The 27,884-nt window shown below is 32.7% G+C and overlaps 1 protein-coding gene across 1 annotated transcript in view; it reads right to left on the minus strand.

Annotated features, from left to right (window-relative positions):
• LOC129984733 (diacylglycerol kinase 1-like) overlaps nucleotides 1-27,884 on the minus strand; it is a 618,611-nt gene that overhangs the window by 239,811 nt on the left and 350,916 nt on the right. Inside the window, exon 4 of the mRNA XM_056094680.1 lies at nucleotides 7,432-7,656. Coding sequence (XP_055950655.1) covers nucleotides 7,432-7,534 — 103 coding nt within the window. The 5' untranslated portion in view covers nucleotides 7,535-7,656. The remainder of the gene's footprint in view (nucleotides 1-7,431; nucleotides 7,657-27,884) is intronic.

Raw genomic sequence — 27,884 nt, forward strand, 5'->3', positions numbered from 1 at the left:
AATATAAAACTGCAAAATTTATTTCCAGTTAATACTAATTTCAAATATACATTGTTTATGTTTGATATCTGCATCTACAATTTCCTCCAAATATTGCAGTCGAAAATGTATTAATCTGAAATCCACGATATTGAATCAATATCATTAATAACAACAAGTCATTGTAATTTGAATAAAAGACCGAGTAAAGTAAATCTACCATTACAAATTGATGAATTGGGAAAATATATTCATCCGTAAAGCTTAAATATCAGATTACCTTCTGGTATTTTGTAAGCAACGAAGTTGCAATCGTCGAATGGCTAATTAACACTTTGAAATGGATTTGTTTTTCACTTGCTCGTATATGGAACATATAAAGAGAAAACATTGTGATCGTTACAAAATTCGAACTCTGACTGTAGATTTACATATAATTTAAAATAAAATCCGTTGAATGAATGTATATCAGATTGTTTGTTTTTTCGTATCCACGTGAGTACAATTGTTTAACCAGAAGAAGTGGTCTCCTCAAAGTTTTCTCGCATACTCTCTAATACACTTGTCATGCCAGAGAACGCCTTTCATGATACTAGCTTGCAATAGTTAGGAAATATTAATTGCTGTTGTGCATTTAGCATTTTTACAGAATCTATCGTGCGATTCTTGGCGTGTTTTATTTGGTGATGAATCCCTGGTATGCGGAAAATAATATACGAAAATCGAATTTGTGATTTAGGCACGATTTTTCTCAATCGATTGAAACATAGATTTGACAAAAAACTGCGCCTGTAGTCAGAAAATCCCATACCAAATTATAAGGCAGAACATGGGACATATTATAAAGGATAAGTGTATCAAAATACTGGACGGAAGACACTTCTATTGATTCTATTTATTAATAACCATTATTATTCATTTCTAATGTATACGGAAATTAAATGAAAACTTAACTTCACTGAGATAAAAAAATTAGAAAAGAAATACTTTATACTTAAGACAAATATATTCGAATTACCAACTAAACTTCGTTCTTATTTAAACTTTTTATCAAAATTTTTTAGTACAGGCAGAATTTCTTTAAACTATAAATCTATAAAAAAAAGAGAACATTTTACCTTCGTTGAATTTGTAGAAAGCTTTAGAAAATACTCTAGAATAAAGACTGACAAAAAAAGTGAATCAGTATATAAAATGCTGTCTTAAATTTTGAACTTAACATTCTTTATTATCCGCATTTCATTCGAACAGTTAGTTTTAGATTGTCTCATATTATTATGAAAATTTATATTTAGTCCTTTTACCGCCAAGCAAGTTATTTACAACTCTTGACACATTTCTTGAACCAATTTGTCTTATGCCCGGTATTACTTTAACAGGAAAAGACATGTACATTTTCACCTGAAAATTTTAAATATTTATAAGACTGCCTTTAAGCATTATTTAAGATGCAAATACATTTCTTTCGTGCGGTTTTTATTCTACGGAAAGCAAGTTTCAAATAAGTATGTACACATTGTAAGAAACTAATGAATGTGGAAGCTTTCTTCTAAAATCCATCGAAGTAGTGATTTTATCATTTTAATGTTCGTTATTTTTTTTTTGTGTTTTTTTTTTGTACTTTCTCATATACAATGAGTAATATTGTAATTATCAAAAAACATTCAAATGTGAGATTTTAACGGATCTCCATGTCTGATATCTTCATTAGTCTGTAAAACATGTTTTTAAAATTATGTATGATTGTCTCTCCATAAACATGACAGCTGATAAACGCGTTGAGATAGACAAATGAAAGTTGGTAGGTAGTTTTTATACCACATTTGATATTTTGCAGGAAATCCATTTGTGTGAAGTCTGTCTGTCTGACTGTCCGAGTACAGATCAATACGATAATTAAAAAGTGGAAAAATAGATAAAATTTGTTACACAGATTTGGTATCTAAAGTGGAGATCTATTTTAAATTTTGAACTAATTCCGATGAATTGTTGAAAGTCTGTCAGTCTGTATTTTCACACGTATGTAAATGCGGTAGCTCAAAAATGCATCAACATATATAAATTAAATCTGACAGTCTATACTTTCTGTTAATTTAATTTGTCAATTAAAATTGTTAAATTAAATATGTCAGTCTATACTTTTGCATGCATTAAACATGGTAACTTTTAAATACAGCTTCTTGCGCAACCGAAATTTATTACTAAGTCTTAGTATCTAGTAAAACATTTCGAACCTGTTCGACTCTCTCTTGGTCTATACATTCTCATGTATCTAAACACAATGAATCAAAAGTGTGGTAGATTAGATGAAAGGGAATTCATATGTGACTTGCTACTACAGTTTTGTGTCAAATTTTGGTTTCAATGGGTAGAAAAAAAGACGTTCTAAGCGCATCAGCGGTTTTCACCACTGTACTATGTAGCACAAAGTCATATACAGGACAGAAAATAAAAATCTTTGCATACGTGGCGTTCTTAGCTTTTTCCACGTCCACAATTTTCTGTGTCTGGAGAATATAGCAGTGTTACTGGAGAATATTGCGAGATACAGTTTGACGATGTCGTGTCCCCGTTACCACGGAAAGAGGGTGCAGTAGCTTCTGAGGGTAAAGACCTCTGAGCACCCGAGGGCAGAAGTCTGACTTCTAGCTCATATGAAGATGAAACTCACACCTTCGCTTGCACAACCCCTTTTAACAGGGGAGCACATTCACACATCTCACAGATAGAACACAGATGAAGATCAACCATGCCCGAACCGGGATTCGAACACGGGACGCCAAAATCACGGGGGAGATGCGCTACCCCAATGCATGGACGCCGGCAGGAAAATATATCCCGTTCGTATAAAGTGTAACTAAAATTTCGGTCATGTGAACTTTAAATTACATTATAACAAGCCTGAAATGCATATGTGTATGCATTATATAACCTCCCCCTCCCCCAATAAGAACAGAAAATTCCTAAAATCGGTAGAAATAGAGCTTTTGCCAATTTACTTTATTGTTATCTGCTTTCTCTCTCTTTTTTTTCGGGGGGGGGGGAATGGCGTGGTTATGCTATAATGAACATTCCAAGCTTTAAAAACTAATTAACTATGAATCATTTTGTCAACATTTTAAGGAGAAAATCTGAGTTTCAGCTGTTTTATACTAAAAAACAAAAGCTATCGTTTGTGTTTATAAATTTTTTTTAAAGTAACATGAGAATTTCTTTTAAAGAATTTGTTGTTTTGTTACCATGATAATGTTTACATGCTAGCAGACTATGCAAAAACTGAAACATACATGATGAGATTTTAGCGATAGTTGAATTCTGAGTTACCAAATTCGATAGATAATTACTTATTGGATGCGTTGAATACGAAATCTTTCTAAAATTGTGATTAGATTTTTAATTAAAATTATTACAAAAATTTTCTCAATAACTTCGCGGCATTCGGGCTGCGAACAAAAATTATTTTCACAAAACTTTAGACATTTGAACAAAATAAAACTCCAGATGCATGATTTTAATTCTGTACATTTTTCAATTCTGTACAATGATATATTCTATAGAGTAACTTCAAACTGTTGATAAAATGAAATTTTAAAAAAATACAGAATAAAAATTCCATTATTATTTCTCATATACATGTCATAGAGAAAGTATAATAACAAAGAACTTGAACTCCAGTTTTTGACCAATCTCTGCATTTCAAATCTCCTGGACTTAGAAAAACATATTTTTAGAAAATGTCCGTCTGTCTGTCAGTGAGAAACATAATTAAAAAATGCTTTGATCCAAACGGATTAAATTTGATATACCCTCCTTATATTGAATTTGTAGATATCTGTCATATTTTGAGTAAAATCTGTTCAAAAGAAGTCCGTCTATCCGGCTGTCCGTATTTAAGTTAACACGATAACTACAAAACAAAAAAGAAAGCTAGATAGATAAGATTCGGTACTCACATTTAACATTTATATTATAGACACTTGTTAAATGTTGAGGCATGCCCAACTACGGGTTAACTGTCTGTCGGTCTGAACTTTTAGAAACATGTAAGTGGAATAACTCAAAGTCGCAATGACTTCACGATATGAAATTTGATATGGCAGTTTCTGACAAGTGTAGTTCTGTATCAACTTTTCATTTTTAATCAGTTGGGAAAAGCGCGTCTAAAACACAAATTCGATTTTCGGATACTGTAGAATACTAAATGTAGATTACTAAATGGACTGTATGCATTACTCTTTCTATAAAGTTTCGATGAATGCTGGTTCGTTTCTTAAATGATGAAACTCATTTGTAATCAGCAAAATTTAATTAACAGTTTCATACTATTCATGACTGAACGCTCACCATAGAACGCCAACCTCGAAATAAAACGAACAAGCATAATAAAGTACAAAATCAGAATCTATACAGAAGAATGGTTGCCACAATTGGCGCACTATCATCTGATATGGCGGTATTAAAATTATTTTTTCTTGATATTGACACATTGAAAAGAGTCAGGCACTCTCCATGACCACTGATAGGTCATAGCACTGATCTCATAATCAAGGGATTGTGAGTTCGAATCCCGCGATTCACAGTTTGTGTAAATATTTAATTAATTGATTTCATGTTCCAGAAGATTCTGGACCTTTCTTTAGTTTACCAGACAAGTGTTCTGGACTTTTCTGACTGTCTCCAGAAAAATATTCTGAAACTTTCCCTGCTAGTATAAAGGCAGAAGATTTGTCAGTCACTGTGTTCAGAGTTCAGTCAATAAATTGGTTTAGCTCTATTTCTTGTGTGTGTCATTGAGTTCCATACTAAAGTATCTACGTGACAATATTTAACATATACTATTAACAGCATGCCAGAGATAAATTACCAAATGACTTTCCAGGGATGACACAAAAGATTCAGTAAAAGTGCTAAATTCGCGACAAAGGCTAATATTTCTCAACTATTGTACACCAATGCTATATAATGCATTCTCAGGAATAACAACTTTATTACAGAGTATGCGAAGGGTTTCTAGGAATCCACTCTTGCTGGTTCAGTAAAAACCCTTAAATGCGATTTAGAAAGATATAACCTGAAAAAAAAATCACTAAGTCGAAATGAAATTTGCTTACTGAATTTTTTTCCCTTGACATTCGGAATATTAGGCTTAATTGTGTTAACAATTTCTTTATGGATACTTAACTATTAGAATTTTAGTCCCCTCTCAGAGTTATCTGTGTAATCTTAAATCACCATACACATAATCTAATTTAGTTTCATTTTATTACCACGATATATATCAAACATTGAAGTTCATTGAAGGGGAAAAAAAAAGAAAAGAATTTGAACATATACCTTATCTTTGAAATACTATTTAAAAGCATAGGGAGCATTTCCTTTTTTTCATCAATATTTTCGTTGGACAAAAAAATATTTGTAATTTTTATAACTCGAGTTTTGTAACAATGAACGCTAACAAAAATCATTACTCCTTGTTTCCGGTAATAATCCCTCGAAATATTCCCTGAACAAATTTATATGCATTAAAATTTATCAAGCATCCATAATTAAGTATAGTAAATGGGATACTGTGAGTAGTTTGTACAGTGAAAAGCCGATATTCCGGACTAATTAGGTTTACATGCCGTTAAAATAATCGATTTATCTACTTAAAGTCTCTCAGTAAAACCGATTTTTGTATATAATAATTACAATGTAAATGTTAGAATTGAGTAATAGCAATTTTTATTGGATATTTAAAAATAAAGGGAAAAATATCGTAATAATAAACGAAAAGCTTCAACTATCGGATAAAATTTTCTATTTTAATAAACATGGCATCGGAATACAGGGGATCAAGAAATAACAGGAGGTGTTTGGAGCTCTGTAGAGTGTTATGTACTGGGCGAAATGTAATAAAATTTGGCCATCATACACATTAAAATATGCGGTTTCAATTTATCAACAAAAAAAAATTCAAAAAACGTCCATAGGGGAAATTCTGTAGAAATTCTAATTTGTGGAAAAAGAATACATAACTGCCAATGGAGACAGTAAATAGCAACACATCAAATACCAATGAAAAACATTTATTATAGCAACTTCAAATTTAGCTCAAGGTGACCACCAACTTGATGTTCCAATAATTGCATGTGGTACAAGAGGTTTCCGACGGTGGCTCGAAGCATATTGGCATTTATTCGTCTGACATATAAAATTATTTTATCTTTTAAAGTAGGAATGTCAGGAACATATTCTCGATACACAACGCCTTTCAAGTGAACCAGAACCGCCTCACGACCAGAAATTGCCAAGATCAGTGTCATCAGTTAATAGGTATCTTATACGGTTAAAATTTCAGGATTTTTCGCAATATCTTCTGCATCGCCGAGAACGGGGTATCTGTTTGTCGTGATGTTGAATGTGCACTACTGACAAACTGCTTATATGCTATCGCCTGGTTCATAACGACAGTTGCTACTTCTTCAACTTGTTCGTACTTGGTAACTTTACGTCCTCCCACACAAAGAATTCCTGTTGTTTCAAATCTTTCAACCATTCTTCGTAAGTTAGTTATGGTCATCGGTCCTCTACGTAACTGTTTTTACCGCCGGTATTCATGAAGAGCAGCACTGGCATTTTCGTCCCGCTGATAAAACAGCTTGACTAATAAGGTGCGTTCACGTAGTGACAACGCAATGGACGGGCGAATTCTTGCAGAATGATATAAATTCTCGCAACTCCTCCTTTTATCTTCAATGCCATGTCACAAGGTACCCGTATAAGCAAATTACATAATGAAGTTTTCGATCACAGCTCCAGGATTTCCCCTATCGGCGTTTTTTGGTACTAATTTTTTTTTCTTGGCAAATCAAAACCGCATACTTTAATGTGTATAGTGGCCAAATTTTGTTATATTTTGTCCAGTACGTAACGCGCTACAAGGCTCCGAACACTTCCTGTTATTTCTTGATCAACCTGTATATGTACACATTCTTTTATGTAGTCTTATGATTCATTATCAGTTAGCGAAAAGTTTGAAAATCAAATAACGTTTTAATAAACTTTTGAATTTTGAAAACTAATTTTAAAAAAAGACAGAATACGATAAAAATGTATCATTTGCCGCCTTACGCTTAGGAAATCAGGGAATTTTAATCTAATAAATTGCAAATTTAGTTAACATTGTCACCGACAGATGACGCTACAGCCGATCTACAATAGACTTAGTTAAAACGTACTTGAAATCTAGAAATAGCCTTAGACTGCGCCACATGTTTGCAGCAAATGACAGTTACATTGAAACTATATAACTATTTAATTTTTTGTAATAATCTTTGTATTATTTTCATACCATACCATTGTAATATTTTCGCATACTTATTTTTCTTATATTGCAGCGCCATCTGTCGATAGTAATGTTAACTGAATTTGTAAGCTTTTTCAAACAATCTTAGGACACAGTTCACTCACATTGTATGTAATCTTGGAGTTGCTGAAACTCGGCAGGCGAAAGTTTTTCCCACTTGAGGCTCATGGTCTCCGGTTGCTGCTGCTGCTGTTGCTGAGCGGGCATTTTCCCTCCCTCCTCTAATGTCGCTCTCACCACAGCACGGGCGTGGAGGGGCAGCCCTGTCGCAGGGTCACTGCGCGGTCCTCAAGGGTATCTGCGGAGGACTCGGCGAAGGGCAGCATTTCCTAAAGGAAAAAAGAGAAGGTAAAAGTTTAAGTTCTGTGACCAAACAACATCTAAAGCAACATAAAATAAGATTAAAAGCTCTGTTCCCATGTCCCGAGCGTGCCTTGCGTCTGGCGCATTTTGCCCTCTTTCCTCACTTTTGTGATTATCCGAGGCTTATTGAGGTCTGTTCATTTTATCGACAGTTTGTCAGAAGCTCCCGACAGAAGTCCATAGACAAGAGTGGTAGTGGTCTTACAATGGGTCAGATGGCAGATTTACAACCATATCCGTAAAGGCAACGGGCCATGGGAACAGGGGTTAAGAGGAATGGTACTTATTCTTGAGAACATCTCTTTTTCCGCCTGATTTTAGGTGAGTTCAGAAAAAAGTCGTATTTCGAAAATGTTATGATTAGGGAGGATAAAACCTCCAGTATTCTGAAATTTATATGCTTAAAATAATATGAAAAGGAAAAGTATCTCTCCTGACAGTCAATGTACTTTTGATAAGTCATCAATAATTTTTGAGACAGCCCCTCTTTAGTCCCAAGCAATGTGTTGATTTTAAAAATTTTATTACGCATGAAAACTCTTGATCCTAGAAAAATCACCAAGGCACCTGTCCACACCAATTTATTTCGTATATTTTGAAAGAAAACATATAATAAAACTCTTGCAGACCCCCCCCCCCCGGTCGAGAGGTCCGTCGTTTGCTTGTCTGTACTACTCTTGCATGCATAAAAATGTGATAATTCAGAAACTTAACAACAAAGATAAATACAATTTAGTTCACATTTGCAGCACTTAAAATATAAATTCCTTTCAAATTTTGAACTAAATCTGTTAAAGGGTTGATTGTTCGTCTGTCTGCACTTTCGCATGCATGTAAACGTGTTAATTCAAAAACACAAATATTTAAAATTTAATGAATGCAACTGCAGTTCTTTTTCCAAAATTGGTTTCAAATCGGTGGAAAAAAGGGAATTCAAAGTACACATTTATTTTTCTGGTACTTGTGCATAACAGTGACTGCATATCAGCGATTAATCGCCGAAAAAAATGTCGAAGATCGCTTGTTCCCTAATATAGTCAATGGCAAACTATTAAATCGTTTGTCAATGGCAAACTATTAAGTCGTTTGTCAATGGCAAACTATTAAGTCGTTTGTCAATGGTAAATTGTTAATAAGCAATTATTGGTTTTCTTATCTATCATATTATGAAGCATATAACTCTCATGTGTATAACATTGAAAATAAAAATCTGAGCATTTGTTGAGTCTAAAGCCTTGTACAATTGTTACAATTTATGCGGACAAAGAAGATGATAACTTTATTGATGAATGGTACACAAAAAAGTTTTGGGTAGACCACTTTGGCTAATTTTAATCTCTTCTTAGTATGCAAGATTTTTCAAAAGTTTACATAGTACACAGTTTTTGAATTTTTATTGTATATTACTGAATTTTACTTTCTCCAATACAAAGTATTCAAACAGAAAGCCTTGCAATCGTGAAAGAATTCGATGCATTGATGAATCTTCCAGCTTTCACCTTCTCTGAGCTCGAAAAATGCATTTTTAGAATTATGTCTGTCTGTCTGCGAACATGATAATTCAAGGCATCATTAAGCAACGGGGATGAATATTAGTTCATGATTGAATGTGTGAACGCGACATTTTACAAACTCAACGACATAAACAAATGAAATTTGGTACACCCTTTTGCTTTCAAAATTATAGACCTGCATTGAAAATTAGTCCCAGTCAATAGAAAATAAGATCCTAAAATTCATTCTTACTTCTCCTCGCGAAAATAAGTGTCATAAAACGATATATGTTGCTAAAAACTCATGAAAATTGGGTCGGAGGAAGATTAACTCGCTTTTGCGGAATTATCATGACCTTGGAAGGTTTGATTCCACTCTTCCCCGCTCCTATCCTCCTACAAGCTCAGTGGATACAGATTTTTATAAGGAGAAAGAAAATGATTATGATTTATTGTCTAAGTATACGATAAAAAAGGCGATGAAAAAGAATCCTCTTTCAAATAAATTGGCCAATATTTGTCACAATCCCATCCAGACAGTGATTCAGACAATTCGTCTCTAAACCGATTCAGATTAATTTACATTTCGCAATATGTCAAACTTTTCTTGGAAACGACTGTTCACTTACAAAAAATCAAGTCTGTTCTAAGTAGATATTAAAACAATTTTTTAGATAAAAAAAATTATATTATAATTAAAATGATTGCTTCTCAAACATACCGTCTTGCACCAAGATTAATGCCTTTTTAACAGTGGCATCTGTTTTCTTTTTCAACACCTTTCAGAAAAGACATTAATCACAATTAAGGTGTTTTACGACACCCATTTTTTTCTCTCCTAAATGCAACACGAATGCAAAAAGAATTCTCGGAACGAAGGCCAATTAAAATTCATTTCTGGAACTTTAAGACATAATCGTCGCTTCAAGGTCAAACAATGCACAGCTTGTAAAAAACACGCAGGTAAACAAATATCCACTCTTTTTCATCACTGGTTGCGCCAATTCCTAAAATAATTGGCACTAACGTCGCCAACAGCCAGCCTAATTAGCACTCTTTGGGGACTGGCAGAGTGTTTTTAATGTAGTCGTAACTCTTTTTTTAGTATTTAACTTTAACTGTGCGGTCTAATAAACTTTCTTTAACGAAGGGATTATTTCTTTACCCCATCAACGGAAGATTTAAAACCGGCTAAGCTATTTTTAAGCTCCTAATGTAAAGTCATTACAAAAATAAAAGTTATATTTCAATGCGATAAAAACGGTTTTTGTTTTTTGTTAATACTCGCATTTAATTGGGACGTATTTTCCAAAACATTTATTTTATAATTTATCATATAAACATCAAGTCCTTCTTTAGAAACGAAAGCAAGTTTTTTTTTTCATTTGAAAAATGAATTTAAAGCTGCTCATTTCATAAAATTGATGAAATATTATTTCAAATACGGTACACTCCCGAGTATCCGGCCTAATGTGGTTGAAGAATAGGCCGGATGACAAAAAATCAGATAAGTCGGAATTCTATAAGCCTATTTCTTTGTCCACCAATATCCAAAGACAAAGTTTTTTTTTTTTTTAAATGCAACATACACCTTTTAATTTCTGCTCGATTTTTCCGCAGTCCTCTACTGTACTTTTCCCAATTCCTACCTTCGAAGTTATATTTTTTGCTCTTACATTAGAGTTCTAATCGCAGTATAGCTCGTAATTTCTCCTCCATAGTCACTACAGCTTTGTTTTGTTTTTCACCCATTTTGAAATCTTCACTTTGGTACATTTAAAAAAAAAAACATTAAGCATACTCAAAGAACAAATTACAAATCCTGTACGTACTGTGCAGTTATAATCCAGAACAGCGGCAACAATTTCGATCCGTTATACACTGGCGAAACAATGAACAACGAGCAAAACACTGCTCTTTTTCTGTCACAACTTGTATTTTACAGAAGGCACGTAGGAGGATTGTAGCAGATGCCCGCTTCCAATGTCTTGGCAATATTGTCAATGCAACGCCTTACCTTCTTCATTTAATTACGTTAAAAGAAAACTAGGCCGGTAAGTTCCGAAGCCAGATACTCAAGAGCGTACTATATTTCAAATCTTGTAAACTTCTATATGAGTGCTGTTCTTAGGTTCTGTGTCTTCTTCTACTAATAATAAAAAAAGAATGTATGAGTCTGTATTGACACTCTCTACAGACCAAACTGTTTCACTTAGAAGCAACCAAATTTTGCTACATACCGAGCGAGTTTGACCAAGAATGAATGTGTGGATATGTATTGACACTCTCTACATATCAAACTGTTTCACTTAGAGGCAACCAAATTTTGCTACATACCGAGCGAGTTTGACCAAAACTGAATGTGTGGATGTATATTGACACTCTCTACATATCAAACTGTTTCACTTAGAGGCAACCAAATTTTGCTACATACCGAGAGAGTTTGACCAAGAATGAATGTGTGGATATGTATTGACACTCTCTACATATCAAACTGTTTCACTAAGAGGCAACCAAATTTTGCTACATACCGAGCGAGTTTGACCAAGAATGAATGTGTGGATATGTATTGACACTCTCTACAGACCAAACTGTTTCACTTAGAGGCAACCAAATTTTGCTACATACCGAGCGAGTTTGACCAAAACTGAATGTGTGGATGTATATTGACACTCTCTACATATCAAACTGTTTCACTTAGAGGCAACCAAATTTTGCTACATACCGAGAGAGTTTGACCAAGAATGAATGTGTGGATATGTATTGACACTCTCTACATATCAAACTGTTTCACTTAGAGGCAACCAAATTTTGCTACATACCGAGCGAGTTTGACCAAAACTGAATGTGTGGATGTATATTGACACTCTCTACATATCAAACTGTTTCACTTAGAGGCAACCAAATTTTGCTACATACCGAGAGAGTTTGACCAAGAATGAATGTGTGGATATGTATTGACACTCTCTACATATCAAAATGTTTCACTTAGAGGCAACCAAATTTTGCTACATACCGAGCGAGTTTGACCAAAACTGAATGTGTGGATATGTATTGACACTCTCTACATATCAAACTGTTTCACTTAGAGGCAACCAAATTTTGCTACATACCGAGAGAGTTTGACCAAGAATGAATGTGTGGATATGTATTGACACTCTCTACATATCAAACTGTTTCACTTAGAGGCAACCAAATTTTGCTACATACCGAGCGAGTTTGACTAAGAATGAATGTGTGGATATGTATTGACACTCTCTACAGACCAAACTGTTTCACTTAGAGGCAACCAAATTTTGCTACATACCGAGAGAGTTTGACCAAGAATGAATGTGTGGATATGTATTGACACTCTCTACATATCAAACTGTTTCACTTAGAGGCAACCAAATTTTGCTACATACCGAGCGAGTTTGACCAAGAATGAATGTGTGGATATGTATTGACACTCTCTACATATCAAACTGTTTCACTTAGAGGCAACCAAATTTTGCTACAAACGTGGTCAGTTTGACCTGATATGCCAAACAAACGAGTGTGATAGAAAACTCACGTGGATCATAAAATACTATGGCAATCCTCTCCTATCTTCTTTCATTTTCAAATTATATTGGATAGTAATTATGCTATCAAACGTTAAAAAAACATAATTTAAAAAGTTTTGACAACGCTACATGTAACATATAAGCCCATATTTTGAAAGAAAAGTATAATCCCTTTTAGATGGCATTATTTTTATCAGAGTATCTCGATTTAAAGATGAGCTTCATGCACCGAAACCTTGGTGAAATGTATAACTGAATTGTCTACAAAATCTTTAATATCTATTTATCATCTTAGCTACAATATGTAAAATTTACCAAACCATTCTCCATTCAGCTTTTGAATGAACCAGTAATAAACCATATCAATATTCTAGTTCAGAAATAAAAAGTCATTCGCAATACATTACTGAAGTCGGTAGTCTTGGAAATAGGCATTCGCTTGAAATTTCACAAATGAAAGGACGGATGGTAAATGCAATATTGCAAATCCGAATATATGAATTCTTTCGAATAAGAAGACGTTTGTTAGCTTGTATTCGTTATGTTCACAACACAATAAAAACGCTGTTTTTTCTTATTTATCTTTAAGATTTATTTTCTTGAATATAACAATAAGTAAAACATTAGGCGTAAGGTGGGAGAAGCAACAATGGCTTTTTGCGAGTTTTCTTTTCTGATGAGTGCGGATTTCTGTGATGTATCGCAGTCAAAAAGACTAAATTTTTCTTGAAATAAAACATTGATCTGGTTTATTGTAAGCTCATTCAAAAATGGATGGAATGGAAAGATTTCTGGAAATTTGACTTATTGCTGCTGAAACGGTATTTGCAGGATTTAGCATTAAAGATTTGGGCAATAGCTGGATTTCGCATTATGCCAAGGTTTCGGGACACGTAGCTTGATTTTGAATTCAGATACTGTCATCTTATAGGGAGTTACCTGCTCTTTCAAAACTTGGGCAAATTTTAAGTGTAGAAGTTAAGTGCAACAATATAAAATGCTTTAAATGTTTTTAAAAATTCCTTTCCTCGTTTGGTTGTATTTTCAACTTATCGGCATAACGTGAAAACGGTAAAAGATGCAATAGGGTTATCGTAGCGTTTTATGATCCACTTGAGCTCTTCTATCACCCAGGTTCTAATGTTTGACAGATTAGGTCAAACCCTCTTTTTAAATTTTTAAAGGTGAAAAGACAAATTTTGGAGTGGATATTTTTGAACTTTTAATTTCTTAAAAATCAAACAAAAATTTCGCGTATTATCATAACTTTCGAAAATATTACAGAACAAAAGTGATTATATCATCTTATGATTCAAAACCTTCTTAATGGTAAAAACATTTTACCGTACAGTTTTTTCTCTTTTTAATTAATTTTTAATAAGAATGCTGGAGATAATTTAAAAATGTTGTTTCATTGTTGAAAAGAAACTGAAATCATTTTTTTATTGTTGCTACAATAATTCATCACATCTTTTATTTCTATTGTGAAGAGTTGAATTAGTTTTCCCATGCAGAATAGGTTTCAAGATAAAACATCTATCATTCATTTTTTTTCTTCAGAAAGCTAGCGAAAAGCTCTCAGTTAATGTTTCAGAGCATTTTTGTTGGAAATTTATGATCGGTATATCTTTTCAGCCATACTCGTATATGACGTACACAACGAAAAAAAAATTATAGCCGTCTGTAGCGGATTGATATGAGCGAGGATAGAACCTTGTGGTTCCAGCCCAGTAACATGACCATGACACAAAAGCAATTGCTCTGGTAGTATAGCAGTTAACTGGCTTATAAGCTATTCACTACACGTCAAACATTCAAACTTGAGTTTTTGACCCTGATGCCAAAAAGCATAATTTTCCATCTATTTCTGTCTTTTGGGGAATACAAAAATAAACTAAAACACTTTTGAGTTAGATAGATGAAATTTAGTACGCGGCCATTACAATAGATTTGTATATATCTATCAAATTTTGAACCAAATTCCTTTGTATGTTTCCTTGTACGAAATAAAATGAGCAGGGGAACATTAACATGAACATCTGATTAATATAAACACAAGTTGACTATTCAGACATCGGTGAGGCAAACGTAAAAGTTTGAATGACTGGAACGCCGAGACATCATTGTTGGGAACTCAGATTGAGTGGTAGGGGCCATAACTGACTACGGTACAACACCCCCACCCGTGATAGGTACATCTCGTCATCGGTAAGGGGTAGCCAACTTTTCACCATTTCTGCTCTCATATAGGTGACGGGAACCAACCACCATACCGGCTTGGCGAATTTGTCGTGAGCGAGGATAGAACCTGGGACCTTGTGGCTCGCAGTCCAGTAACATAACCATGATACAAAAGCAATTGCTCGGGTAGCGTAGTTGTTAACTGGCTTATTCGCTTTGGTGACCTCGGACGATGAACCTTCAATCTTCTAACAGCTGTTGTGGCGCCATCTACCCACAGCAAACCAAAGTCGTCAGACTCACTTGACGCAGCAGCAACCACCCACACACGCTCGCCATAACGCTTGGCGCTACTCAAATGGGTACAGGTGCATTAGAATCAACAGTTAATACATCATCACTCAACAGTCACATCGTCCGTCTCACCTCCAACTCACTGGAGGGAGAGTCTGTAGTGAATAGCTTATAAGCCAGTTAAAAACTACGCTGCATGAGCAATTTCTTTTCCATAATGGTTATGTTACTGGACTGCAAACCACAAAGTTCCAGGTTCTAACACCGGAAACTTCTCATCCTCGTGTATGAGGTGCTCATCCTGATGGGAGACCTGATTAATATAATTTGGAGCACATATTTACTGTTTTATATCCTGTATCAAACGTTAAACTAAATCCGTCAAATGAATGATTATTCGTCAGTGCATTCGAATCCTTATAAACATGGTAACTTATAAACGCCGCAATTTAGATAAATGAAATTTGCCATGCGATTCTCTTCTAAAACTGCAATTCCTTGCCAAATTTTGGTTTAAGTCAGGGCAGGGATCAAAAATGCACACTCGGATTTCTTAAGTACACACTGAAGAACAAAACGCTCATGCGCGAATCTCTGAAAATTAAAATATCGGCACATCTTAGAATTAAGACATTGCGTAATTTCGCATATCAAGTTATTAGCTAAAGTATGGTTAAAACAGAAATAATTTCATTCATTATTTCTTCAAAAGATAAATTTCTAATCCTCAAAGGAATGAAAAAGGAAAATGTAAGGCTCCCAAAACATATTTACATACCCATCATTATAATGGTTTTTCAGATTGGAATGGGCCATATGACCAAAGGTCATTTAGATATTCTACACAAATGTCCAGTTATTCACAGCTTGAGAAAATTGAAATGGATAAAATATCCCTAGTTTTCTCTAAACGAGAAGTATTATATCTTTGACCCGATTAAAAAAACACATCACGGTAGTCATAGATATAGCATAGTATAGTTTCACACATAGTATAGTTTTTATGACACATTTTTGATGAAAAATAGAATATCAGAGTTTGCTCAAAATGACGTTATTATAATATGCAAGTACTAGTAAGTATATACTAATAACTATTTATAGTAAGCATATACTAATAACTATTCTTAATAGTACCAAAAAAACTTCAGAAGCATAAAGAACTTTTCGTAACACTTAATTTTCATTAGAGAAATCAGAAAAATATTTTTTTCCTCACAATAAGAGTTCTTTCAAACAGAAACAGAATAAACTAAGCTGTTAGTGGACTAATACCACAAAGCTATTAGTTAGCTAAACTAATTTATTAACTTTGTACTAAACACGCACATTTCAAAATTTTGTCATCAGTTAACCTGCAAAAATTGAAGTGACCGAAGGTTCTATAGCTCAAATAAGCAACAGCATAGTTATAAAAACTTTAAAAAATATAAATAATACGATTAATTCCATATTTCTCTACACAGTTTTATGAGAGCTTTCAAAAACTGCATTTATCAAAATTTAATTAGTTGCATTTTACTAAAATGCAATAATAGAATGGGTATAGTTAGAAAATGATTTAAATCTTCATAATAAAAGTGAATCGATTTCAAATGTCCATAAAAATACCTATTTATATTTCTTATGCTCTCTTCTATATATCTATATACTTATAATAAAGCTCAATGTGTGTGTGTGTGTGTGTGTTGGCGCTCTACTGGCCAGACCGTTTCACATACAGCTACCAAATTTGATACATGTATACCTTGGAGGTTGGGAATGTGCACTGGGGTCTCTTTTTTCGAATTTTTAATTAGAATTTTAATTATTAATTAAAAACTAACTTTCCCGCCAAAAAAATCTTCCATTTTCCCCACCGATAATTTTCCCGCCAAAATAATCTTCCATTTTTCCCACCGCCAAATGAGTAAGGCTTCAGTTTATTTTTCTCCCAACAGTAATGAGGCTAGGGTTAAAATTTTTCGGCGGATTATTTCAATCGGTTCTGTTTATTTTCTTAATGTTTGGTGCATTTAAAATTAAACATTGTTAATGAATCAATCTTTCAGATTCATTCTGAAGTACTTTTGAATTAAAATAAAACAGAATAAAGGAAATTAAAAATTTCTAATCCGCATAGCGTTACCCCAACTGGCGTAGAAAAAATCACGTATTTGCGTTACGTAACCGGCGAAGAAAATTCACGCATGCGCATTCTGTTCTGATTGTTGCCATGACAACGTTATCAATGAATGATTTAAATTATTTTTGGGTTAGTTGCATGCTTTTGTAAGTAAATTGTATTTATGTTAGTTATATATTTTTTGTATATGCTTATAGTTTTAAGTACATCGTTTTTTAAGTAGTTTTTTTAAAACCTGTTTTCAACCGTTTATTTTAAACGATTCGTTTTATTTTCTTAGTATTTGATGCATTTAAATTTAAACATTGTTAATGAATCGATCTGCTCATAATGAATCTAAGAAAATTTTGTTGACCAACTTTTGAGATATTACATAAATTAAAAAAGATATTCTTTAGTGCCCATAAAGTTTAAACGCTGAGTGACTCTATTTTCAGTAATCAGATTATAAAAAAATGCTTTGTTTCAGTAAAAAATATTATTATATTAATTGAAGATAAATTCTTTCCACTTTAATTTAAAGCATAAATTCCACGGGTGCTAACAGAAAATGAGAGAGATACATATTACGTTATGACTGAAGGCCTTTATAATATTATGAATGAATTATATGATAATCAAAATTTGAAGTTTTAAAATATTTGATGAAGAAGCTATTAAAGTAGAAATTGCATAAAATATTTAATTATTAAAATTTTAACGAAAATTAAGATTGGCGAACCGGCTGGTTGCCAAAGGCGGCTAGTTACTAAATACGGATACCAGTTCTTAGTACATTTAAATCATTGACTATATGATTTGAATTTGATATAATTTCCATACAATTCATAAAAAGAATTCACTTTTGATTCATTTCTAAAGCAAATATCTAGAAGAAATAATTGTGCAAATGCGATGTTAAGTGAAACAATTACATAATTGAAAATATGAGACACGGAGCAAATTCACAGGTAAAATTGCACTCTTTTCAAAGCGAATTTATATGCCAGCATTTTTAGAATAATTTATATACACGTATACATACTTTCATATTCTTGAACATATCAGTAATATAGAAGGAATTCCATTGAAAACTCATTAAAAACTCATTTCTAAGACCAACATCTAATTGAAAGAATTATGCAATTGCAAAATTAGGCGAAACAAATTTACATTTGAAAAGATAGAATTAAAAGCAAATTCACAGAGAAAATTCCTCTCTTTTCAAAGAAAATTTAGATGCCAGAACTCCTTCCATATTCTTGCACATATTCATTCGATTCATTGCATTGACCAATCCGAATTACAACTATTCAAATCCCCTTCATTACTAAAACAGAGAGAGCGGCTGATTAAAACCAACTACAAACGATAAGACGAGACGAGCGCAAAGATAAATTGACTTACAGATCTGTCGTCTTCCAAATAGTTTACCGTCATCAGCTCCAGAATATAAGACGATTACAAGTGCAAAAGGAATATCGATCCGTTTCCCGCCCTTTTCCGTTCCATTCTCTGGAGATAAGTCAATGAGATCTCCCGGCGTGCATTGCGATTCAGCGTCATAAGTGAATAGAACCAATAGAAAACGACTTCGGCTGAGCCCGGTTTAAAATGCACCCGAGACTATTTATTTATTGAGATAGCTTTTCAAAACAACACAGCTGTGTTATTGGAAGGTGGTTAGCTAATAGATAGCAGCGGAAGACTTCCGTTCTGTGGAAACAGGAGCTCCTTGTTTGAATGTCATTGAGTTATTCCAAATAATTCGGTCGGGTTGCTTGCAAAAGTTTCATTCTCGTTTCAAAATAAATGGTGGAATGTGGAAGTTGCTTCAATATTGATATGGAATTTCTCATAATTTTATGCTTTGCTGGAGATATATTTACTAAGGTGAAGGAAATGAAATATAGAAATTATGCTTCGAACTAAATTTAACGGTGGATTCATTTCATAGATCTATCGAACAAGTTCTATCTATACTTATTCTTGTATTTCTGGGAAGATAAGTATATGATGTTAAGATTGAGGCAATTGAAATTTATCTAGAAATTTGGAATCTATATTGCTTGAATTATTTTATATGTATCTTTACCAATAAATGGGATTATTAGGAAAATGAGACTGCCGTTCAATCTGTTTGGTACTAAAGGGCTGAATTGTACCATTGAATCCAGTTAACTATCCTAATACAAGAACTGTTGAAAAAGCAGCTATTAAAATGCAGATGTGATAGAATTTCAATTATTAAAATGTAGATAGAATAAAATTAATTACAAAAATAGACAAATTAAATTAATTTTTAAGGGATAATTTTGTGTGTGTTTTCAAGTCTTCAGAATCGTTGTATTTTAAATATTGATGATGATGATGTCGTATCCGCGTTACCACGGAAAGGGGGTGCAGTAGTTTCTGAGGGTAAAGACCCCTGAGCACCCGAGGGTAGAAGTCTGACATCTAGCTCATATGAAGATGACACACACATTCGCTTGCACAACCGCCTTTTACAGGGGGGGGGGACACACTCACACACACCTCACAGATAGAACACAGATGAAGAACAGCCATGTCCGAACCGGGATTCGACCCTATGCCTGGACGACGGCTTTAAATATTGCTTTATTTCATTATAAAAATAATTTAATTTTTCCCATCATTTTTTTAATCGAAAATTAATTTTTAATTTCTGCTATTATTTACGTAGAGATTGAATAAATATTTTATAGTTTTCTATGGAATATATGAAACAATACACGAATTATGAAGGCATTTTTAATTTCATTTTAACTTCTTATTTTTTAAATTGTTTTCTTGAATTAAATTCGTATACAATCCCCATTTTGATTAAATGGTTATAATTCTGGCCAGTTTTAGTCGTAAAACAAAGGGTTAATCGTTAATGTTTTTATTGCGTGTGATTAAAACACACATCAATATTTCTTCATCAAGTATGATAGACAAGGCTGGGAAACTGCATCATAAATAAGAGTCCCGAACTTCTTAGTAGGCCCCGGAGGCCTGGGGGTAAGGTCTCGACTGCCGAACCTGAAGGCTTCAGGTTCGGGACCCGATTTCACCTAAGAACTGTCGCGTAAGCGGGTCGGGTGCACGCTAAATCCTCCGAAGCCATACGTCCTCCGGCTGATATAGTGTAGAAATTCGGAGAGGGGGCGCCAGATCAGGTGTCGTCCTCGTCATCTGACTGCTGTTCAAAATTACGAGGTCCCTTCTAAAATAGCTCTCGTGTTGCTTTAGAACGGGAGGTGAATATACCTAAACTAAACACTAACTTTCTAATAAGCATGCGTATTGACTTTAAATGGCAGGAAGAATTATATAAAATATAATTCTTCCTACCGTTTAAAGCATTTTTCCATTTGGAATTATTTGTATTTTTCTGTTTAGAAGTTAGTTATTTGGGCACCTTGTATATTATGTTATATTGATCAATACCTTGTTTATAAAACAAATATTAATGGATTTTTATTTTTATCTATGGAGTAATTTTGATATCTTTTTTGTCGTATTACGTGTAAAGGAATGAGAGAATTTTTATGTGTAAAACGCCAACGTACGTGGTACAGAAATCACTCTTATTACTCATTGTTGAATGGCAATGGTCAAATATAAACAAGACACCATAAAATCGCTTGATTGCTTCATTAAAACATTCGATATATATCATAGACATGCTACCGATCCAAAACATACAGAAAAAACTTGAATGAATGGACCGCCGTAACAGTAACACTGGCGGGAACTGTGATTAAATTTCTAAGGGATATCACCGGCCACGGTTCAATCCTTCCCTTAGTAAGTACGGCCCATCATGGATGGGAGAGCCAGAGTCACCCCACCCCCTTTTCATATATCCAAAGGTGGCGAGAACAAACCACCATACCGGAATCTTCTCATCCTCAATTACGAGGTGTCTCCCATCATCGATATATATATATAAAGCACTGACGTACGTGACACAGAATTCTCTTTTATTACTTATTATTGAATGGCAACGTTCAAATTATAAATAAGACATCATACAATCGACTGGCTGCTTCATTTAACGTTTCAAAGTTGAAATCAACGCTTTTCTTAAACTGTCAACACAAGTATGGGTTCTTTTAAAACCCATCATTTCTCTTTTATTTAAAAATTTTAAAAATTTATAAAAGTTTACATGTTTTACTTCTAGCACCTTCATGGCGGAACTAAAAGAAGATTTGGACAGCAGAAATTAGTGAAACAGTGTTGGGGTCAAACTGAATCTTGCGTGCGCTACTGTTCTTTAATTTACCTAGAAAACCTTAAGTAGGAAAAATATCAAAACCTTTTCTTATTATGTATAAATACAATTTTATATTGAGAATAAAAACGGTGAGATAAGTTGAAATAAAAGATATCCACTGCTGCCATTATTACCATAAAAGATTTTTATGGTCATTTATTAATTACTAGCCGTCTTTGGCTACCATTTGATTCAAAGGGACTTTTAGATGTATTTATAATTAAATCATGTTTTAATTGTATAACTTAGGGTTTATGATTAACCCAAAAATATTTTTAAGCATTAAAATATTACACACATCGAAGCCGTTTTAATTTTATAACCATGCACCTGTTCTCTGAATTATATTTATGAACCATACTAAATCAAGTTTCATAACAACATATCGCTATTAAAATCACTTATTTTCAAATACTGAAATTTCCTTTTTCTATTCGATACGGATATTAAACAAAATTATTCTCCCTTAGCTTTCAACTTTAGGAAGAAAATTACATGATCAAGTATTAGATGAATCATTGAAGGTTATTGGAATTCTAATCGAACAATTTAAAAATTATGCAAAATATATATTAAGCTAGGGGCTGTGGTTTCTACAAACCTTTCTCGCATACTCTCTAATAAAATTTTAGATATCAAGTTGTAACTTTTGTTGGTGATAAATCGCCAAACGTAACAACCTTCTGCATTATTTTGTAATAACCCTAAACCAGCATAAAATTTTGGACCTTGAGTACGGCTATGAATGCCTTACATGGTATTAGCAAACAGTAGATCAAAATTGAAACGGTGATCACTGGCGGGAATTCAGCATTTTTAACAGAATCCATCTTGTGATCCTTGGCGTAAGCTTAATAATATTCGAAAAGTGAGCTTGTTCATTAGGCGCTTTTGTTTCCAATCGTATAAAACCAAAATAATTCGTAGAACTGTGACTGTGGTCATAAAATTTAAGGCATTGTATTTTTGAGTTATATTTACATGTTTGTGAAAATACAGATCGTCAGACAGTCAATGGTTCACAAATTTGGTACCAAAGTTGACAGGATCTACATTATAAGTAATAAACTAGTGTACGAACTTTTTTCTATCTAGCTCTTTGCTTTTTGTAAATATTTTGCCCAAAATTTGATAGAAATCTACAAATTTGATGTAAGGAACCATATACTAAATTCCATTCATCTAGATCAAAGCGTTCTTTAGTTTACCTTATTATAGACAGACGGTATACATAATATCAAAAATGAGTTTTTTGAACTCCGGGGAACTTAAAACATGGATAGCATGGATAGAATGAGCATCTTAAAGAAAGTTAAAACTTCTATAAAGTCGAAATCTATTACTTAAGTCTGCAACGCCGCATTCCAAAACTCTTATATGAATTCTCAAAGAGAAAGACATTCTGCCACACACGCAGATGACAGAGATTGGTTCATAACAATCGATTAATCTGCCCGATGAAAGCTGATATAATCGATTTCCTGCCAAACAACATGGCTCTTTTAATCACTAGAAGTATCCCGCCGGAAATCCTTGACGTCATGCCGAAGAAAAAGAAAAAAAAAAAAGAACTTTATACCAAAGCCGCTCCTATTTTTCTGCTGTAATGCGAAGCTTTTACAAGTTCTTTAAGGGCAACGGGAGATTAATCATTCATTTCTTGTTTTTATTTTTATTTTTTTTATCATAGATCAGCTTACTTTTCTCTCTTAGTACATAGAAATGTTATATAAACAAACTGAATGAGTCTCTGCAGTGAACTAGGTTTTGAATTATTAAGTTTCTGGTGGCATTTTAGTCGTTTGCTAATGAAATATTGCCACAACTTTGGCATGTTATAAACAAATTATGCGCATAATTAGATTAGTGGATTCTGTCGTGTTTGGAAATCGTTTGCTTTTTATTTTATTTTTCCTAGAATAAATTATTAATTCGTGAATGGCATTGTTGAGCAATTCTTAAGAGAATTCGCATTAAAATTTGTTTGGTACTTTTATTACAGTGGGCGCATATTTTATTATTTAAGGTAGGTAAATCTCCGTTGAAAATTCGATTTTTGGCGAATATAACGAATATTTTTTGATTTAATTTTCTGAATTAATAAACAATTTTCTTTATTTAAAAAAATGGTTCGAATTTTGTTTGAATGTTTATTTTTTAGAAAGTATCATTCGTTTTAATACTTGCATTTTGTAAAGCTGTTTAACATTTCAAGGTACTATTTGTTAAAATTCAAAATTTTGTTAAAATTAAAATAAAAAAAACCTATAAATTGAAATCTAATGGAAATTTTCTGCTCAATGCTAGTATCTTAATCGATGAATATGCTCTGTAATTTTTAAATTAAAGAATAAGTAATTGACTCATTAATAGAATGTTTAAAGTCGTTTCATTGTTTCATTATGTGAAAAACAATTAGGAACTTCATCCCATTTCTCAGTTCAGGAACAAGATTATAAGTTTCATAAGTAATATGCAAAAGGTTGGATAAATTCATTTTATAAACAGTTAAATTATAATATTTTTGCTTTGTAACCATATATCTTACAACTTTCACAATACTTTTCATTTATGATTGATATATTTTATAAGTATTTTTTCAATCTACTTTTATCTACTTATAGCAAAAATTCAAAGATATAAGCATTTTGTAACAATTTTTTTCAATAAATAAATAAAAAAAAAAAAAAGAATTTAATTCCGAGAGCAGTAATACCTAAACAGAAAATATTGTATAAAATAATTTTGAAGTGCCTATTATGTTTGAAAAATCTGGTTTTCATTCTTAATATTTAAGCATTAAATTAAGACGCTATATCAGGTTCCACATTTTTGTGAAGAATTGATAAAAAGACATCTCATTAAATATAACACTCAAGTACCTATTTAATGCAGAGATACTTGTATTGTTCAAAATAAAAAAAAGAATGTTTTATTAGAAAATACTTAAATCCCCATCTAGTTATTTCCCCCCTATTTCATTGTGTGTGATTATGAATATTATCTTTTATAACTCATTTATTTTGAATAACCGTTTTACTTTTATTTTCTTTGTTTCTTATGAAGTAACTTATCGCAACTATATATTAAATTAAGACATCTGAACAAGCAGAAGTGCTTTTGCTGTTTATATTTTGAAGCATATACAGTGAGAAATTTTAATTTTTAGTTCTTCGTGCTGTTTAGAAAAGTCTTTATTTTTATTAGCACATTTCGCCAATGACCGAAATTTTTTTGATTATATGGTCATTGCCTGCTTTTCCATTTACCCAATTGGAATGCGAGTTTTTTCCATATTAATGTCTTTACCAGCAAAATTAATTGTAGTTATTTTCAAATAAATATCTCGTCCCTGACTTAGTATTAATGATACATCGCTTAAAGTATGTTTAAACTTTATATTGTAATAGAAATTTAATCTTTACTCTTTTAGAATACTTTCCCATGTTTTGTTCATTGTGCTCATACTGGTTGCTGCTTAATTATTGGTTCGTGATTTCATCTAACACTGAATTCATAGATAAGGAAAATTCCTTTAATTCAGCAATGTGTTTCTGAAATAAAATATATTTATAAAATATTGGGATTGTAATTGGAATAATCCAACCTTGGAGTTTAATGAGTATTATGAATATATTTCGTGATTTACTTTATGCATTATAACATTTATTTTCCCTGATTCAATTCTTATTGAATTAAAAAAAATGGAATCCATAAAAACTGAATTGAATTGCAATGGAAAACTAAACATGAAGCTAACACAGTGATAATAATCATTAAAGATAAGCAATGAATACGAAATTAAAAGCCATACGAAATTAAACTTTAAATGGGTGCATTTTTTTTTAAAAAAAACTTTAAATATTCATCAAATTTATGCTTTATAAAGAAACCTTCTCCTCATACAAAAGCTAAGGAGCATTTTCATACATTTATTTTAAAATAAGAGAGATGTGCAATTAAATTTTCAAACAAAGAGTGAAAATAAATAACGCTTCATTGCGATAAAAAATATTCATATAAAACTTCATTCAGAAATATTCTTTTGTGACTTGGGCGTAGTATTCATGACGCTATGAATCAGTAGATTATTTAATTTTTAGATTAACATTCAGTTAAACATCAGTGAGTGTAGTTTGTATGTTACCATACATATCAAATGTGTGGCGATTTTTGCTTATTATACCATCTGAACAGCCAGCATCTAAAATTTTTTCATTTCGAGCCAGTAATTTCGATTTATTCAATTTTATCTTTTCTTGCTTTATTTTTGTAAATAAATTGCTGTTTTGATGTTGTTAGAACGCCAAAGTTCTTTGAGCTTTTGTACATTAAATAGAAACCTCCTTGTCTCCCACTAGTGGTAATTCGGACGTGATTATTGTTGTGATCCTTTAGAATGCTACAATACTTTAAGCGTTTGAACATTTAAACTGAAGCCTCTGTGGTGGTAACATTATAAGCCAGTTAACAACTTCCGGAGAAGAGTGTACACTTTTGTCTAGTGGTTATGTTACTCGGCTACGAACCCTAACGTTGCGAGTTCGAACCTCAACCCGCACACCTCCCTACTTCCTATTTGTGGTAAGTTGGACGTGATTATTGTTTTGATGTTGATACTTCCCACTAATGGTAACTCGGACGTGATTTTTTCATGTCGTTAGAATACCAAAGTAATTTACGCTTTTGAACATTTGAACAGAAACTCCCCATTTCCCACTTATGGTAACCTGGATGTAATATGAACACACAACTTTCTAACACTTTTTTGAAATGCAAATCTTCAAACAAAAATAAATAAATTAATATATAAAATATTTATTTATTTGGATATTCCAAAAATTGATTTACAAATTAACAAATTCGGCAATTAAATTGTGATAAAAATATTAAATAAAATTTAAGGTTGATTAGAAGTTAAGTTGATTAGAAATGCAAATTATTCCTCAGATTTATACACATCATTGACAAGAAATTAATTAAGCAGTCATTTACTTGCTCAAATGGACGATCAGCTAGTCGAAAAATGTTCTTCTTGTTCATTCCTACCAGAGCTCATGTTTGATCACTAAGCAATTGCTGGCAGAGAAATAACCTGTATCTCCCGTTCTAGTAATCGATGCCACGAACACTCCCGGGGGATTGGAACCCCCTTCCCATTCCATTTGGGCAGTGGGAAAGAACATGGAGGTATCGCGCAAAAGCTGATTGAGGACATTCATTTTACCTGACAGGCCGCGGCTGTGCTGGAAGTGTCATGCTCCGGGGCGATTGAGTGCGAAGTCCCAAACGCACTTGCAAGCCTGACAGGAAACTTTTCACTTAAAAAAGTTTGTTCAATCACCTGTCAGGAAAAGTTTTCCGTTTTTCCTGTCTATCGAAAAAGTGGATGGAACGAGCTGATGAACTGGGGGGCGGATGCGTTGGCTCATTTTGTGAAATTCAATTTGAATGTAGGGAAAGTTGTCAATTTGGTGGATTTCATTTGGATTTGATATACTTTTGGGACAATTTTTTAGATATTTTTTGAAAATGTTGAAGGATATGTAGAAAAAAAAAGGGAATCAGTTTAGATGATGTTTAATAAATTGAAGGAGATATCCTTATTTTATCCACTATGTGTATGGGTATCTATGGTTTTTGATATATATATATATATATATATATATATATATATATATATATATGAATAATTTTTATTCAAGATTAAGTTAATAGGTCCAAATTAAAAGCTTATAATTATTTCATAGAAAAGCGTTTTCATAGAATGCAACTGATTAGAAATTGTGTTACATTTTAACTACGCTTATGCTTCAAGGGGAGACGCATCATATGATTAGTCAAATATTCAAAATGAAAGTAACCAAGTGAATATTTATGATAAACGAATTTAAATCAAGGATAGCTAATAATTATGAAGATGACATTGAAAATGAGAAAAAAAAGGAAATTTTACATATTTGATTTGATTTTTTTTAAGACTGTAAAAATATCAACAGTCAATTTACTTATTTAAAATTTCTACAGAATGCCAAGACAATGCATCTGATATCTGTTTTAAACTATTTCTAATATTTACTTAATTATTTCACGTATTTTTTAGCATAAAGTTATGCTATTCCCTATAACGGGGTATGAAGAATAACAAGCGCTTATTTCCTGCAGTAGAAAATATATTGAAATAAAAATATTATATTATAAATGCTGCTCGCCGTGTCAAACACTCCATTCACTCAGAAGATGCCAAAGAAATTAGGAAATAAATATAAAATGAAATCCATGATCCCAAATT

Source organism: Argiope bruennichi, chromosome 9 (genome assembly GCF_947563725.1).
Source record: "Argiope bruennichi chromosome 9, qqArgBrue1.1, whole genome shotgun sequence".
Lineage (NCBI taxonomy): Eukaryota > Metazoa > Arthropoda > Arachnida > Araneae > Araneidae > Argiope > Argiope bruennichi.